At 42.4% G+C, this 17,521-nt stretch overlaps 1 protein-coding gene across 1 annotated transcript; it reads left to right on the forward strand.

Annotated features, from left to right (window-relative positions):
* Positions 1-4,419: 4,419 nt before the first annotated feature.
* Positions 4,420-16,726, forward strand: GREM1 (gremlin 1, DAN family BMP antagonist). Its single transcript, XM_007437613.4, has 2 exons — positions 4,420-4,489; positions 12,216-16,726. The coding sequence occupies exon 2, from the start codon at positions 12,217-12,219 to the stop codon at positions 12,763-12,765; it is 549 nt and encodes a 182-aa protein (XP_007437675.1). The 5' UTR covers positions 4,420-4,489; position 12,216; the 3' UTR covers positions 12,766-16,726.
* The last annotated feature ends 795 nt before the right edge of the window (positions 16,727-17,521 follow it).

Genomic DNA, 17,521 nt, shown 5'->3' on the forward strand with positions numbered 1-17,521 from the left:
GTTCAAAGGCATCAATTCTTCGGCGCTCGGCCTTTTTTATGGTCCAGCTCTCACAGCCATACATTACTACTGGAAAAACCATAGCTTTGACTATGCGGATCTTTGTCGGCAAGGTGACGTCTCTGCTTTTTAATATGCTATCTAGGCTTGCCATAGCTTTCCTCCCAAGGAGCAAGCGTCTTTTAATTTCATGGCTGCAGTCTCCGTCTGCAGTGATCTTGGAGCCCAAATAAATGAAGTCTGTTACTGCTTCCATTTCTACCCCTTCTATCTGCCAGGAATTGATGGGTCCAGATGCCATGATCTTAGTTTTTTTAATGTTGAGTTTCAAGCCAGCTTTTGCACTCTCCTCTTTCACCCTCATCAAGAGGCTCTTTAGTTCTTCTTCACTTTCTGCCATTAGGGTGGTATCGTCTGCATATCTGAGGTTGTTGATGATTCTCCCTGCAATCTTAATTCCGGCTTGTGATTCTTCCAGCCTGGCATTTCTCATGATGTAATCTGCATATAGGTTAAATAAGCAGGGTGACAGTATACAGCCTTGTCGTACACCTTTCCCTATTTTGAACCAATCGGTTGTTCCATGACCGGTTCTAACTGTTGCTTCTTGGCCCGCATACAGATTTCTCAGGAGACAGGTAAGGTGGTCTGGTATTCCCATCTCTTTAAGAATTTGCCACAGTTTGTTGTGATCCACACAATCAAAGGCTTTTGCATAGTCAATGAAGCAGAAGTAGATATTTTTCTGGAACTCTCGTGCTTTCTCCATGATCCAGCGAATGTTGGCGATTTGATCTCTAGTTCCTCTGCCTCTTCGAAACCCAGCTTGTACATCCGGTAGTTCTCGGTTCATATATTGCTGAAGCCTAGCTTGTAGGATTTTGAGCATAACCTTGCTAGCATGTGAAATGAGTGCAATTGTGCGATAGTTTGAGCATTCTTTGGCGTTGCCCTTCTTTGGAATTGGAACGTAAACTGACCTTTTCCAATCCCGTGGCCACTGTTGCGTTTTCCAAACTTGCTGGCATATTGAGTGCAGCACTTTAACACCATCATCTTTTAGTATTTTAAATAACTCAGCTGGAATCCTGTCATCTCCACTAGCTTTGTTGTTAGCAATGCTTCCTAAGGCCCACTTGACTTCACTCTCTAGGATGTCTGGCTCAAGGTCAGTGATCACACCAGCGTGGACATCAGGGACATTAAGATCTTTCTTGTATAGTTCTTCTGTGTATTCTTGCCACCTCTTCTTAATCTCTTCTGCTTCTGTTAGGTCCCTGCCTTTTTTGTCCTTTATCATGCCCATCTTTGCACTAAACGTTCCTTTCATATCTCCAATTTTCTTGAAGAGATCTCTAGTCTTCCCCATTCTATTGTTTTCCTCAATTTCTTTGCATTGTTCATTTAAGAAGGCCTTCTTATCTCTCCTTGCTATTCTCTGGAAATCTGCATTCAGTTGCTTATATCTTTCCCTTTCACCCTTGCTTTTCGCATTCCTTCTTTCCACAGCTATTTGTAAAGCCTCATCAGACAGCCATTTTGCTTTCTTGCATTTCTTTTTCTTTGGGATGGTTTTAGTTGCTGCCTCCTGTACAATGTTACGGACCTCCGTCCATAGTTCTTCAGGCACTCTGTCTACCAAATCTAATCCTCTAAATCTATTCATCACCTTCACTGTGTACTCACAAGGAATATGATCTAAGTCATACCTGAGTGGTCTAGTGGTTTTCCCTACATTCTTCAATTTAAGCCTAAATTTTGCAGTAAGAAGCTCATGATCTGAGCCACAGTCAGCTCCTGGTCTTGTTTTTGCTGTCTGTATAGAGCTTCTCCATCTTTGGCTGCAAAGTATATAATCAATCTGGTTTCGGTATTGACCATCTGGTGATGTCCATGTGTAGAGTCGTCTCTTGTGTTGTTGGAAAAGAGTGTTTGCTATGACTAGCTTGTTCTCTTGACAGAACTCTATTAGCCTTTGCCCTGCTTCATTTTGTACTCCAAGGCCAAATTTGCCTGTTATTCCGATTACTCCTTGACTTCCTACTTTAGCATTCCAATCCCCTATGATGAAAAGGACATCTTTTTGGTGCTAGTTCTAGAAGGTGTTGTAGGTCTTCATAGAAGCGGTCAACTTCAGCTTCTTCAGCATCAGTGGTTGGGGCATAGACTTGGATGACTGTGATATTGAATGGTTTGCCTTGGATACGCACTGAGATCATTCTGTCGTTTTTGAGGTTGTACCCCATTACTGCCTTTCCCACTCTCTTATTCACTATGAGTGCAACTCCATTTCTTCTAAGGGTTTCTTGGCCACAGTAGTAGATATAATGGTCACCCGAATTAAATTCACCCATTCCCGTCCATTTCAGTTCGCTGATTCCCAAGATGTCGACGTTCAATCTTGTCATCTCATGTTTGACCACATCCAGCTTGCCTTGGTTCATAGATCTTACATTCCAGGTACCTATACAATATTGTTCTTTACAGCATCGGACCTTCTTTTCGCTTCCAGATACATCCACAGCTGAACGTCCTTTCGGCTTTGGCCCAGCCGCTTCACTCTTTCTGGAGCTACTTGGAAATGCCCTCCGCTCTTCCCCAGTAGCATATTGGACACCTTCCGACCTGAGGGGCTCATCTTCCGGCATCATATCTTTTAGCCTTTTAACATTGTCCATGGGGTTTTCTTGGCAAGGATACTGGAGTGGGTTGCCATTTCCTTCTCCAGTGGACCACATTTTGTCAGAACTCTCTGTCATGACCTGTCCGTCTTGGGTGGCCCTGCACGGTATAGCTCATGGCTTCACTGAGTTACGCAAGCCCCTTCGCCACGACAAGGCAGTGATCCATGAAGGGGGACATTACTTTTGTCTTCATACTATTTAGCAGCAATCCAAATTTTTCACTTTTAATTTTTGTTTTCATAATGAGCTCTTCTAAGTTGTCCTTACCACTAGAACTGTATTTCTCAACCTTGGCCATTTTAAAATGTGTGGACTTCAACTCCCAGAATTCCTCAGCTAGCCTTGCTGGCTAGGGAATTCTGGGAGTTGAAGTCCACACATATTAAAGGTGCCAATGTTGAGAAACACTACTCTAGAATGTCTTTACCAGAAGCTCCTGCACCCACAACTCTCTGGTCCATGCCCACTAGGTTAAGGTGGTGTCCTCTGAGGGTGCGGGCACTAAAAGTGGTCCACAAACAGCTCTTGCATACACCAGGCTAGTTCAGATTTTCTCCCCCTCTCTTTTTCCATCTTCCTTTCAGAAGTAAAATGGGACAGCTTAAACAGCTGCAGTCAAATCCTTAGATCACCCAGCAAGCTATCAATAGATCCTGATCTACCATGTGCCTACCCCAAATCTAGGCTGCATGATACTAGAGCTATAAATTGATTCACCCTAGAACTGTTGGGGCATCTAGAGCTGTGGTTTAATTTCTAAGTAGATTTGTTCCATGAGAGCCAGCTTGGTTAGTGGTTAAGGCACCAGGCTAGAAACCAAGAGACTGGGAATTCTAGTCCTGCTTTAGGCACGAAGCCAGTTGGGTGACCTTGGGCCAGTCACTCTCTCTCAGCCCCAGGAAGAAGGCAATGGCAAACCACTTCTGAAATCTTGCCTAGTAAACTGCAGGGACTTGTCCAGGCAGTCACACAGACTCAAAGGCACTAAAAAAAAACAAAAAACCCCCCCTCCATGATGCAGTTTTAAAGACTACTAAGGCTTCCAGGAGAGGAATTTTACAAGATGACATGCTCACAAGGATCCCGTTCTAAAAATTATTCCAAGATAAGAGTTTATAGGAGGAAATCTGAGGTTAGAAATCTTGCTTTCTGCAATTCACCATGCCCTATTGCACTGCTCCTATATAGTCGTGAAGATCTGGATGAATTCTTTCCATAACATTACACAATAATAATTAAGCACTGGAAAGAAGGCTGCAGTGGTACTAAAAAATAAAAAGTGGACTACCCCTGGCCGCATATCCATCAATGATTTTGTAAGAGGCTCGAACTTAAGCACGATTTTGTAAGAGGCTCGAACTTAAGTACAGAGCCAGCTAACGAGCAATCCTCACACTTCGGGGCCAGAACACAAAATCAGGGCTAGGAGGGAAGTGAAATGGGGTTTTCATGTTCGTTCCTCTTCCACCCCTGTGCGTGGGGTCTGCGTGTGTTGTGTCTCTGTATGTGGCAAAAGGTTCTGAGCCCAGTTCTCGCCCTGCGCAAGGGTGTGCGCAAGAGTTTTAGGGAATAGTCAGGCGTGAGGTTTTGGGGGCGGTGGGGGAGCGCGAGTCCTGGCGGCGGTGGCGGCTGGAAGCGGTTAGGGGGTGGGTTGGGAGGCCTCAGCCAATGATACGGAGGGCCGCTCTCAGCTGGCAGGCATTTAAATGGCAGCTAGCGCGCTGAGTTCCCAAGTCAGAGGCAGGAGCCGAGCGCCTTACGCGGGAAGAGGAGCGGCGAAGCTTCGGTGGCCGTCGCCCCCATAGGTGAGGGGATAGTGGGAAGGGTCCCGGCTTGGGCTTTGCAAGAGGGGGGCAAGGCACCGCATCGCAGAGTAGGAGGGACGAGCCTTACGCTGGTTTTTAGAGGAGGGCAACCGCGTTACTTGCGACGTGATCCCGGGATTTGTTCTCGGAAGGAGAGTGGAGGAACGCGGAGAGAATTGAAGCGCATTCTTGGCAGTTGTAAACCAACCTCTGTGTAAGACCCACGTAGCTTAACGGGGTTTGTTTCTAGAGGTAGCTATAGGATTTTCGCCTATGGCTCGGACGGGAAAGACTTACTGTAATTGGGAATCAGGCCTTTGAAAGTAATAGATTTATACCTGGTGTAAAATAGGCTCTTCTTTTCTTGAGTACTAGGTGGAAGTTTTCAAACTGAGGCTCATGCACGCGAACCCCTCGGGAGAAGAACCTTGCTGGTTTTATCCCAGGGTAGCGCCACTGGGGAGCCTGACGGGGTTTTAGGAAATGCTCTTCGGTGATTGTTGACTCGAGAGCAAGGGCTATTCCAGCTAAAGTAAACGCGCGCTGCGTGGCAGGAAATTTTTCCGTCTCTGGCCGACACAGTTCCCGCGCTCTGCAGTTTGGGGATGGTCGGTCGGCAGCCGCCGCCCCCGCCCCATCGAGCTTCGCTGGGCTGTTCTCAACGCGGTGCTAGCTCCGGCAGGCTTCCGAGCCCGCGCGCTTCACCCTGCGCCTTCCCTGCAGCTTGCCCATTTACGAGGAAGACGCAACGCCCCGTAAACTCTGCCCTGAACAAATCCAGCGATTTGTTTTAAATCTGGCGTCTTCCGCGTCTCAAAAAGTGTTACTCTGCACGCTGGCAATTGAATTAATAAACCGGCAGCTTGATTATGTAAATCGCCTAACGTTGTTTACACTAGACTAGCGCTTGCGGTAGAGTCGTGATGGGAGTAAGTTGCCGGGAGGAAGGCGGTGGGTGGCTAGTGTAGCCAAAGTGGGAGATCTGAGTAAAATATCTCGAAATAGGCCCTTTACGGAGCATTGCAAGCTAAAAACTTGATTTCCAATAATTACGTTCAGGGAGTAGTCGTCATGGGTAGTTGCGTAAAACTTTCCTGCTGTAGGCTGTTTACAGCCGTGACAATCCCTGGTTCGCTAGGTAGACGCCGGGGGAATGAGAAGCTTCGCACAGGAGTCTCCGCGCATCTGCTTTCGACGCCGGTTAGCCAGCGATAAGCTGTCGATGTTGCAGATGTGGGAATTTGATAGATTTCATTTGCCGATACAGCAGCGCTCCCTAGAAAGGTCGGAGGGAAGACCATTTAGACAGGAGTATCCCTTTTGCCGACCCAAGGGAGTAGCTATTCCCGCAGGCTGGCCTTCGATTTTGCAGGGCTTGTCCTAGATCAGTGTTTCTCAGCCTTGGCAACTTTAAGATGGGTGGACTTAAACTCCAAGAATTCCTCAGCCAGCAAGAAATAATTAGTAGTGAAGAAATAATTGCAAAAATTAACTCCATGTTGCCATCACCTGGTCATCTGGATTTTGCACCCCAGTTTGGATAACCCTAGATAACTCATTGTCAGCACCTTTTTAAAAAAAATCACTGTAACAAGGGTTGCTGGGTACAGTACTACTGTACTGTGGAAAGGCTTGGAGGATTCTGTGTTGCCTCATCCACTCCAATATAGCACAGGCGATAGAATCCCAAGTGGAGCAGAATGATTGGTGTGTTTGGATTAAGACTTCTTGAAAAAAGATAGATGTATAGCGCCCTTTAGTTAGAAAAGAAGCACTAGCAACCTTCTATATGGAGAGACTCTCCTAGGCCCAGGTTTGGATCCAAGGCTTCTCTGGAAAACTCTTGCAGATTCTAGGGTAAGGGGTTGGGTGAGTTTGCAAATTTAATGCCCCATAAATAATACAGAGTTTGACAGGAATGATAGACTCCATGGAGCTCAAAATCAAGATTCAAGAGGATGTTGATGCATTAGAACATTGAACAAAACTAAGCAAGAGGAATTTCAACAGAGACAAATGTGAAGCCCTACTTTTGGCTGGGGAAAAATTAGTATGTAGGGGGAACCATACTAGGCAACAGTACAGGCAAAAAGGATCTGAACATCTTGGTGGATCTAAACATGAACCAATAGCATGATCCAGCTGAATAAAAAAGCACATGTAATCTTTTCGTCACTATAGTGTAGTGCAGAGGTCAAGAGAAGTCATCATTACTTCCTGTTCTGCACTGGTAGACTGCTCTTGGAATATTGCATTAGTTCTGATCACTGCAATTTAGAGGAGACATTGAGAAATGGGTGTGTCCAAAGAAGAGTAACCAAGACGATAAGGAGCTTGGAAAGAAAAACTCATGAGGAATGTTTGGAGGTGTTGGATATGTTTAGCGTGGAAAAAAGACTATAGGGAAATATGATAGGTATCTTAAAGTATCTGATAGCTGCCCTCCAGAAGATGAGGTAGATGCCAAAACAGTAAACTGTGGGTTCAAATTGCAGGTTAGTAAATTTTGGTTGAACATCAGAAAAAACATTTGAGAGTAAGAGTGGTTCAACCATCGGAGATTGGGAGGTGGTGGACTCTCCTTCACTGGAAATGATCAGACAGAGGCTGGATGGCCATCTTTTGAGGATGCTGTAATAGTGGACTCTTGTACTAGGACTAGATGATCTGAAAGATATCTTTGAGCATTTACATTCTTTTATGTCTATTTCCGTCTTTTAAAGCCAATATAATATAAGTGTTGAACTTGGATTGAGGGGACCCAGAATCAAGTTTCTGTCATATCACAGTGTTCACTGGTGATCTTGGATTAGTTATTCTCTCTTTCATCCTAACCTATCTCATACAATTGCTACTGGAATAAAATTGGGGGAGAACTCTAAGCTGACTTGACCTCTCAGAGGAAAGATGAGATTTAAATAATTTCCTTGATAAATGAATTAGAGTCCAAAGAGTATACCAATTGAATGAGTTTCCATAGGCTACATTAAAATGCCTATATAGCATTCTATAATATTTATTGTGGAGAGCCAGTTTGGTATAGTGGTTAAGGCACCAGGCTAGAATCGGGGAGACTGTGAGTTCTAGTCCCACCTTGGGCACAAAGCCAGCTGGGTGACCTTAGGCCAGTCACTCTCTCTCAGCCCTAGGATGGAGGCAAGGAAAACCCTTGCCAAGAAAACTATAGGCACTTGCCCAGGCAGTTGTCAGGAGACAACATTGACTTGAAGGTACCAAAACAAAATAAAACAAAAAACACCCCCCCGCCCCTTTATTAGGTATTGTCCCACAGCAGAAGGGGAATCTTTATGCATGCTTATAATTTAATGTGGAATCAAGACCTTAAATTCTTTGCTCTCTTGGTAGAATGTTAGAGTTTCAGTAGATTTTTTTAAAGCTTCAGCCAGTCTTTCTGCTAAGAAATATAAACTCTTCTTTTATGACACTGTAGTCTCCCCACTCCATGTCCACAGGACAGATCTGTGACTGAGATTTGTAAATCAGTTCATGTTGAGTCTGTCTGCAAGAGGATGTAGGCATTAACAACCACCCTTTAGGATTCTTCTCTATGAGAAGTTATGACTCTTTAATTAAAAAGGAAAAGTTGAAAGAAGGAACAAGACTGCAGGCTTACAAGGATAGTACTATGGAACCCAAAAACATGCAATTGTGACCATGCCCTTATTGTGTTTGACTCTGCTTTGTATCTCAGCATGCTGTTGCTAGTTTATCAATTGTTCTGGAGAACTTTAATGTGTTTTAATTTTTACTGTGCTGAATAATTTATTATTTTTAGGCTTTTCAATATTCAGTTATTCATAATGAATAGTCTACTGAAAAATTATCTGACAGTTATAAATCCTTGTTTATTTAATTGTATCCTACTCTTTTATACATAGGGAAGAACAAAAAAGATAAAAAATTTTTTCTCTAAAATGTGTGTGTGTGTATGTATATATATAAATAAATAAGGCATTTTAGGGAAAAGGACCAGAAGGCAGCAGTGCCAAGTAACAGCAACATTAGGAAGAAGGAGTATGAGAAGCTGGAGAAGTACCAGGGCCTGAAGGAGGAACTAGAGAGGATGTGGAAAGTAAAGGCCAAAGTGGTCCCAGTGGTGGTAGGAGCACTTGGGGCTGTGACTCCTAAGCTGGGAGAGTAGCTCCAATGGACCTCGGGAACAACTTCAGAGCTCTCTGTCAGAAGAGTGCAGTGCTAGGAACAGCTAAGATGTTGCGCAGAACCCTCAAACTCCCAGGCCTCTGGTAGAGGACCTGAGATTGAGGAAGACACATCCACCCATAGGGGTGAGAGGGGAGGGAGGGAGGGAGGGAGAGAGAGAGAGAGAGAGAAATAAATAAATAAATAAATAAATAAAGCATGCTGGCTGGGGAATTCTGGGAGTTGAAGTCCACACATCTTAAAGTTGCCAAAGTTGAGAAAAACACACACACACATACACACACACACACTAATTGTCCTTGACATTGTGCCTTCTGACTTTGATGTCACAAACAAACTCAAGCAAAATAGAGGATAATCATATCACTCTAATATACTGTATTCCTTGGCAAATTTGTAACCAAACTGATGAAAATAACTCAATTGTATCCTATCTGTGAACAATCCAGGTCATCTAGCTAGGACAGAAGCAAAGCTGAACGAAGGATTCCTTTTCTGGCCCAGTAAAGAAACTCTCATCCAAATTACAATCTCCTCCTCCCTTTCCTATTCTCAGTGTAAGTCTATCAGTCTACAAGACTGAGTGTACATTAGGTTCATTTTAGGGAGTGACTCAAGTACCACTATCCAGTTCAGGGAGTCTTAACAAGAACGACAACTGATGAGAACATTAGCTTAAATCTAGAAGAAGTTTCTTATTTCAGGACAGTAAAATACCGAGGTGGGGGTAGGTAGGGAGGTGGTCTACCCTGGGTGCAGGCAATAAGGAGGTTGCTGCTGAAGATACAAGGAGGCAAGTTGTTGTTGCCCCTGTGCCAATCAGTTGTATGGCTGTCAGAAGGGGGGGGGGGGAAGTGTGCCTTCAAGTTAGTTTTGATCCTTGGTGACTCCCCCTGCAGTTTTCTTGGCAGCATTTTTCCAAAGTGGCTTGCCAGTTTCTTCTTCCTAAGCCCAAGAAGAAGTGACTAGGCTAAGATCACCCAGCTGGTTTTGTGGCTAAGGCAGGACTAGAACTTAGCCTCCTGGTCTTTAATCTGATGCCTTAACCACTACCCCAAACTAACTCTCAGCAATTAATGTTGATTGATTGATTATACCTTTCCTAGCATTAGAATCTTCTCCAGAGAGCTAGGTCTTCACATAATGTGTCCGAAGTAGGGTGGGTGGGTATTAAAATATGCTAGGTATGTCACTGATTCAGGAGTTTGTAAAAGGCAGGTGGGCCAGGGATCTAATGGGTATCAAAGTGCACACTCATGTATTTTATCCATTTTGGGGGGACAGGGATGGAGGAGGAGGGGGAGCGAGCCAGCTTGTGTAGCTTTGTTTATCTCTGCTACATGTTATATTTTTTATCATATTTATATAGCCATTTCACATAAAGTGACTAATATTGCTGTAAAAAATCTGGGCTGTATCTAAAACTCTTATAACTTGCTGGAGAAATTAATAAAATGGAATTGAAATTCCAGTGACTACTTTGTCTGAATTCTAATGCTTACTCTGCATCTTAAGAACTGGCCAAATTCTGGATCACTGAGGATGTGGTTTAAAGCCATTGGGGATCTTTTGGGCTTGTCAGGTATTTTGGGGTTTAATCAAGTACTTCAATATCTCAATTCATGCCAAGTCATTTTAGGACTATATATGTGTCCTGGATTTTCTTTCCTAGATCTTTCTCTTTCTACAGAGAATCTTTGTGCGATATTTATTGATTATGGTCATTTCTCACTCTGTTCTTTTAGAATATATCAGAGTTTGTGCCTCTTTGGTTAACATGGTCATGCTATAAATAAATGCAATCTGCTTCTTACTAAAGAAACTCCTGACTTGGAGTTTGATGTCATGTAAACCAAGTCAGGAGGGTAAAAATCTACCAACTGAACTTTTTCCCCCAATATCAGGGATTTACTACAGTGTATCATAAGCATGAGTTTCATATGCTGAGAATCTAGCATTACTTGCCAACTATAATTTATGAGTATTTGCCAAAGGCCATATGTGGATTATTTTGACCTATGTCAATCTGAGAAAACAAAAGTTTTGAAATTTCTCAAACAAAATTAAGTAATTACATCCTAAAAGAAGCATGTAAAATAATAGGAAAGTTATGGACTAGCCTGACTGGAGGCCAAGAAGTGCAAAACAATGATGGTACTAGAATAAACATTAATTTTGCCCTTTTGTTTAGATTCTTCAATATTTTGGGCTCAAAAACTATTGCATTTAATTATGGAATTAAACTCTACTTTACTGTAGCAATATTTTTCCCAAAATTGATGACCTGAACTTAATTGTTTAAAGTCAGTTTTGCTCACAGGAAACTCGTCTTCAAGCCAATAGGCTTGGCAAGCACATTTTTGTTTTCTTTCTGCACTTTCCTAAGTGAAGATGTTCCAATATTTAAGAAAATCTATTCATCATAGTGGCATAAAGTGGCAGTCTTTCATTAGTCATCAATGCTACACTGGTCATTGGTTCCTGTTGGAGCCATGGGACCTAGGATCCAAACTAAATATAATATATTATGCTTTCTTCCTTGAAATAAGTATTTTTTTCTTTTTCTAAATTCCCAACAGATCTAAGCAGTGTCTATGAGGAAAAGTTTAATTGTTTTGCTCCTGCTGAAATCGTAATCTGGGCAAGCACCAGTAGATAGAGGAGCCACAGCCCATATTGGAATTTCAGTGGGAGCAAATATTTGAAGCTCTCATGCCATCATCCTAACCCCGTTTGCTCATTTCTTTTCTCCACAACTCCAAACTGTCAATTTGGAAAAGAAAAACTATTGTAATCAAGTAGAAGTTATATTAATGCTCCATGTAGTCTGGCTCTAAATTTCTCCAGGGTCCTGTTATATAATAGATAGCTGGTATTAATTTTGTTTTTCTTAAACTAGATTTTCCTGGAAATTGAGTTTCCATGTTTTCTTGAAATCCATTCAATTCAGCCACACATCCCTTATTGTGAACATATCATTGAGGCTGGCAATTAAATGTGTTGAGTGATAATTGTGCTACTCCAAACTTAGTGTCTCCCAATTTATGGAGTCTGAATCTGGATGAATAGTGAAAAAGCTGAGATAGAGGTTTCCTTTAAAAGCTCTTGAAGAAGGTTTTAGCGTGAAAGCATTGGGCTTCATTTAAAATATTTTCATGGAATACTTGAACTCCTTTCTCTCTTTTTGGTTTGCTTGGTGTTACCCGGTTTTTGTTTACATTTTTTAAAAACAACTGCAACCATAGCACCCGGCTGAATAGAGTAACTTTGGCTGGAACACTTAATGTTGTATTTTTTAATGCAACTTAATGTTGCAGTTTTTATTCATGTAAGCATTCAGAATTTGCACCTCTGATTTGATTTGGATAATAAAGTCCAGTATATGAACTTGGTGCTATTATTATTGTTAGTAATAGTGGTATAAGTAGATTAAGTTTCAGTCCAGCTGCTGAATTTCTCTAGCACAGAAAATCTCTTTGTAGCTTTGTGTATATTTTTGGGTTGATGCAAAGCAAGGTCATAATATTCCGTATTGTATTCCTAGAATGGCTTGCACAGTTTCTGCTGTTGGTGTCCTCCTTTTGTTTGGTCTTCTGCTGCCCTCTGGAGAGGGCAGCAGGAGGAACCGTGGATCACAAGGAACCATCCCTTCTCCTGACAAAGACCAGCCCAATGACTCCGAACAGACCCAGCAGCTACCACCAGGCTCCAGACCCCGCGGTAAGGAGAAAGGCAAACCTCCCTCTACTGAAGAGGTGCTGGAATCAAGCCAAGAGGCGTTGCATGTCACGGAACGAAAGTACCTGAAAAGGGATTGGTGCAAAACACAGCCACTCAAGCAAACTATCCATGAGGAAGGCTGCAAAAGCCAAACCATCATTAACAGATTCTGTTATGGCCAGTGCAACTCATTCTACATCCCGAGGCATTTCCACAGAGAGGAAGGTTCCTTCCAGTCATGCTCATTCTGCAAACCAAAGAAATTCACCACCATGTTGGTTACACTGACCTGCCCAGATCTGCAACCTCCAACCAAGAAAAAGAGGATCACACGAGTTAAAGAATGCCGCTGTATATCTATAGACTTGGACTAGGAAGTGTCATGGAGGATATTCTGCCCACCAGTGCATTTCCTCCTTCAATCCAGGGGTCTAAACCTCTTTAGGTATGTCCAAATGGGACATGAATCAGAGAGAATCACAGCAAACAGTATGTGTTATTCTTGTGTAAGTGTGAACTTCAGCTTTGAAAATAAGTCATTTGGAGTGTGTCTTAGGCTCAGTAATTCACTAATTCTCCCATGTGCTGGAATTCTGCACTTGCAGTTCTCCTCTTTTGCCAGAATCTGTGCCATTGACTGTCTCATGATAATCAGTAACAGTATTTGTTGTTAGATTAGAGCCATTGATTCCTTTCAGATTTAGTTATGTTCTGAGGAAAATGTGGAAAGGAATGCATTAATTGCAGAGAATACAGTGGTACCTCGGGATACGAACTTAATGCGTTCTATGACTCTGGGCGTATCCCGAGTTGGTCGTAACCCGACGCAAATTTCCCCATAGGGTTCAATGTAAATCCAGTTAATCCGTTCCGCCCTCCGAATTTGGTCGCACCCCGAAGCAAATTTCCCCATAAGGTTCAATGTAATTACCGTTAATCTGTTCTGGTGTCAGCGGACCACGCATCAGGGGCGGGAGAATGGCGGGGCGCCGCGCGGCGCAATAGGAAAAAGGCCAGGCACGGCGTGGCGGGAGAGCGGCCGGATGCGGCGTGGCACGGCGGGAGAGTGGCTGGGCGCGGCGTGGCGGGAGAACGGCCGGGTGCGGCGTGGCGCAGTGGGAGAACGGCCGGGTGCGGCGCGGCGCAAGAATGGCCGGGTGCGGCGGGGTGGGAGAATGGCCGGGCGCGGCGCGGCGGGAAAACAGCTGCGGACCACGTGTCAGGGGCGGAAAAATGGCCGTGGACCCCGTGTCAGGGCGGAAAAATGGCCGCGGACCACGTGTCAGGGCGGAAAAACGACCGTACCCCGAGGCGGAGTTCGCACATTGAGGTAAATTTTTGTGGCCGGAGCTGGTCGTAACCCGAAAAGTTCGTTAGTAGAGGCGTTCGTATCCCAAGGTACCACTGTACTTAATAAATAATGCAGTTATGATGGAGAAGGCAGCTTGAATATGATCACCTTCATTTGGATGGTAAACAGCCACTTCCTAGAGCTAATAAGGGAAGACACATAGGGAAGGCAGAAAATGAATGGGGAAAAGAAAAGCGGTGTACATAACCCTTTAGATACATTGAATGTTATTTCTGATGGCATTTCTCAAGTACACAGCATCTTTTATATACCATATATACTTGTGTATAAGTCCATCTGCTGATAATCCAACCCTCGAATTTTTAACCAAGATACCATGAAAAATGTCCCACCCATGGATAAGCTGACCCTTGAAATTTTTGTATGTTTTAATTTTCACAATTGGCTTAGCCATGGTAGCACATTTTTCATGGTATTTTGGTTAAAATTTCGAGGGTCTTCATATTTGCAGATGGGCCTATATGGGATATACAGGTACTTTAAAAGCACTGAGGGGAAAACCTACCATATATACTTGCAGTAAGCCCATCCATGGATAAGACAAACCCAGTTTTTGGGGTGAATTGGCACCTAAAATTCTCAGCTTATCCGTGAGTATATATGATAATCTGTTTTTAGAACCCATAACTCTTGATTGCACAGTTACTCTTTTTTAAGGCAACTTGTCTTACATGTATGTTGACAACTATTATATGTGCATATATGCATCCTTTCCACAGCCACACACTGGCCTATGTGGTTCAGTTTACACAGCAAGCAAAACATTGCAATAATCATTTACAAGTACAGCAGATTTACAGTTTCAAGGGGGGCAGACCCTAAAGATTCAACCTTGCTAATGCTTCTCACTTTTCCTCAACCTGTCATGAGTGGAATTTGCAGGAGTTAAGATAATGAATATTTTTGAAGGTGAATATGGCTAAAGAAGAGCTTCTTCCATGCTGTGATTATGACAGATGCATTATAATACTAGAGGACCCCATCTGCAGACAATCAGATTCCTGCCATTCCATGTAGCTCTTGGTCACTTGAGACAGAAGGGATGACAGAATATGCCAGCTATACTTTTATGATTTTTTTTTTTCCAATTTGTGAAGGTATTTGTGTAGAGCAATGTTTTTCAAGCTTGGCAACATGGACTTCCCCAACCAGCATGCTGGCTGGCGAATTCTGGGAATGAAGTCCATGCAACTTAAAGTTGCCAAGTTTGAAAAAACACTGGTGTAGACCCTTAAATCATGGATGAATACATGCAGGATGTAGCTCTCAGTGAGCTTCTGTGTGGCATTCAGGTAGCCAGCTTCCTTCCGTGCATAGCTGGCAGCTGGAACTCATGACATCCAGGAAGCTGCACTGGGGAAGAGAGTCTGCCTTCAAGACAAACTCTTCCCTGCAGTGTAGCTCCAAAGCTGACTGGTGATCTGCTGAAGTGATGTTAATGCTATATCTTTTAATTGCTATAGTGCTATAAATATAGTAGCTACAGTATTGTAATGGAGCACCTAATGCTGTCAGCTGCTATGGAATATTACTGCTTCCTTACTGACAAGAAAGTAGCAAACTTAAGCAGTGTTGCTCTGTATGTGGGTGGGTGTGTAGCTGCAGTCTGGTGTCTGATATGGTCCTCAGAACTGAAATACATGTTGAGGAACAAGTGATATTAGAACAGAACCAGATAAATTTCCTCCCAATTAATTTGGAATTTATGTGGGAACCAAATGGCTTCTAGATCCAACACGTTCTTTATCTCTAGTTGCTTTTTTGTATGTGGGAAAGAGTGCCAAGAATGTGCTCCAAGACTTTGAAAGAAACTCTGATCTTTGTTAAAATCAGTGACAATTGTGTGGCTGCCTAGAAGACATCTGGTGACATTTCTGCCTCATTAAACTGTTGAAGCTGTGGCCTACTGCCTACCAATGCATTTAAGATGAAACTTTCAAGCAGTAACCGGTCTTTATGGTACAGTCCATTGTTTACTTTTCCCTCAGCTTTACAATGAATGATGCTTATTACAATGTTATAGCATAACCATGTATTTATCTGTATTCTGGAAATGTAGACTGGATGAGGAAGCCACCAAATGCCACCTCATTAAGCACAGATATATTAACATGACTTGTGTTTAGAAGCCACAGTGATCAGTTATTTTTTTTAATGCAGTAATAATTTACAGTACAGCTGAGGGCACAGACCATCTACGTTAAGCACTTCATCCAGCCATTAGCTGAGGCCTATATCTAGCTATGTGTCCGCATTATCTGCGATGCTAAAGCACCCTTTTCTGTGTATCTTATCTCTGGATTGGGGAACTAGTATCCACTTGAATGCTTTCTGACTTCATATATCTGAGATAGTCTAATATGCCAGTTCATACTAGGACACCCATTGCATCATATCCTCAGGCTTCATTTTTTTGTAGGTGATTGTTAAAATATGCTACAACAGATATTTTCCACTGTGTGGAATTTGAACAGTTAAGTAGAAAGATATTTAATGGCATTGCCATGTCTGTAGGATATGAGTGTTGCCTAATTCTGAGCATGTATTTAGGGGAACAACTTCCCTTTCCTTTTTGAACTGTTGGAAGCTTGTGCTAATTTTTGCTTTTCTTTCTGCTTTTGTTACATAGGACACAAAGCAATTCAACTTTCTGAATAGGGCTATTTTGAAATAAGACTTGCCAAGAATATGAGGTACTAATACAAAGGTCCTGGCTCTCTTTATAAACATCAGCACATTTTCAAGCAAATGTAGATTCTATGAAGACCTTCTTTTAAGAATGCTTTTTCTTAAGTAAAACAACAGTGCAAGAACTGATTTGTTGTACACAGAATTTGAAATAAACCCTTAGATATTTAAATGTGATTCTTTTTAAAAGTAAAGAACCAAAGTTGATATTCCTTCCTGTAGAATTTCACAATGCAAATGTTGGTTTTAAAAATAAACTTTGTTATAAACTAATTGAGTACCTGGATATAACTTATCTTCACCAAAAAATACATTATTGTTTCAGACTACTTCTGTTTTTTGTGCCCCCTGGATTGTAGGTGAATGTGCATTCTGAAAGGAAATTCATATTGTTGTTTTCTTGAATGTTAAGGAAACTTTTCTTGAATTTTAAGGAAAAATGTGGATCCAAAGGACTGCTTTTTAGCATATCTAGCATTCATACTGCAATGAGGACCTTAAAGCTGCTTACCTCAAGTCACTTTTTTCCAGCTCTAGGGTTTGTATTAAGATCTGGAAAATGTGGGCTTACTGACCACTTTATAACGTGTAGAACAATCTCTGTCCAGCCTCTCTCATATATTGAGGAGATACTGATTTCAAATGACTGGTTTTTGTATTGCTTATTTTCTTCCCTTCCAAGTTTGGGTTCACTTTAAATATAGATGACTTGGAACTCCATTTCCAAGGCTGAAATTTCATTTCATTTCCAATCCTGAACAAGCCTATTTTTCTGAAAGTAGAGTCAAATTCCTTACACCAGGGATAAGTGTGGCTGACTATCAGGAGTGAAATTTGCTCCAAAAAGTCAGTAAGGTTTAGTAGATAGAGTATAGGTCTGGGACTTGAGCGGCCTCCAGGTTCATATTCTCAGTTGACGATGGATTTCACTGGGTGACTTTGGACTAGTCACTATTTTTAAGCCCAACATCTTAACCCTAATTATGTTAGGATAAAAATGAAAAGTGATCCATTAATGCTGCCTTGAAATGTAGGATATACACAGTAGGAAATAGTTACCCTTACCTGTG

This window comes from Python bivittatus, unplaced genomic scaffold (assembly GCF_059951505.1).
Source record: "Python bivittatus isolate LINGU-HERP-01145 unplaced genomic scaffold, Pbiv_v1 ctg000480_np1212, whole genome shotgun sequence".
Taxonomy (NCBI): domain Eukaryota; kingdom Metazoa; phylum Chordata; class Lepidosauria; order Squamata; family Pythonidae; genus Python; species Python bivittatus.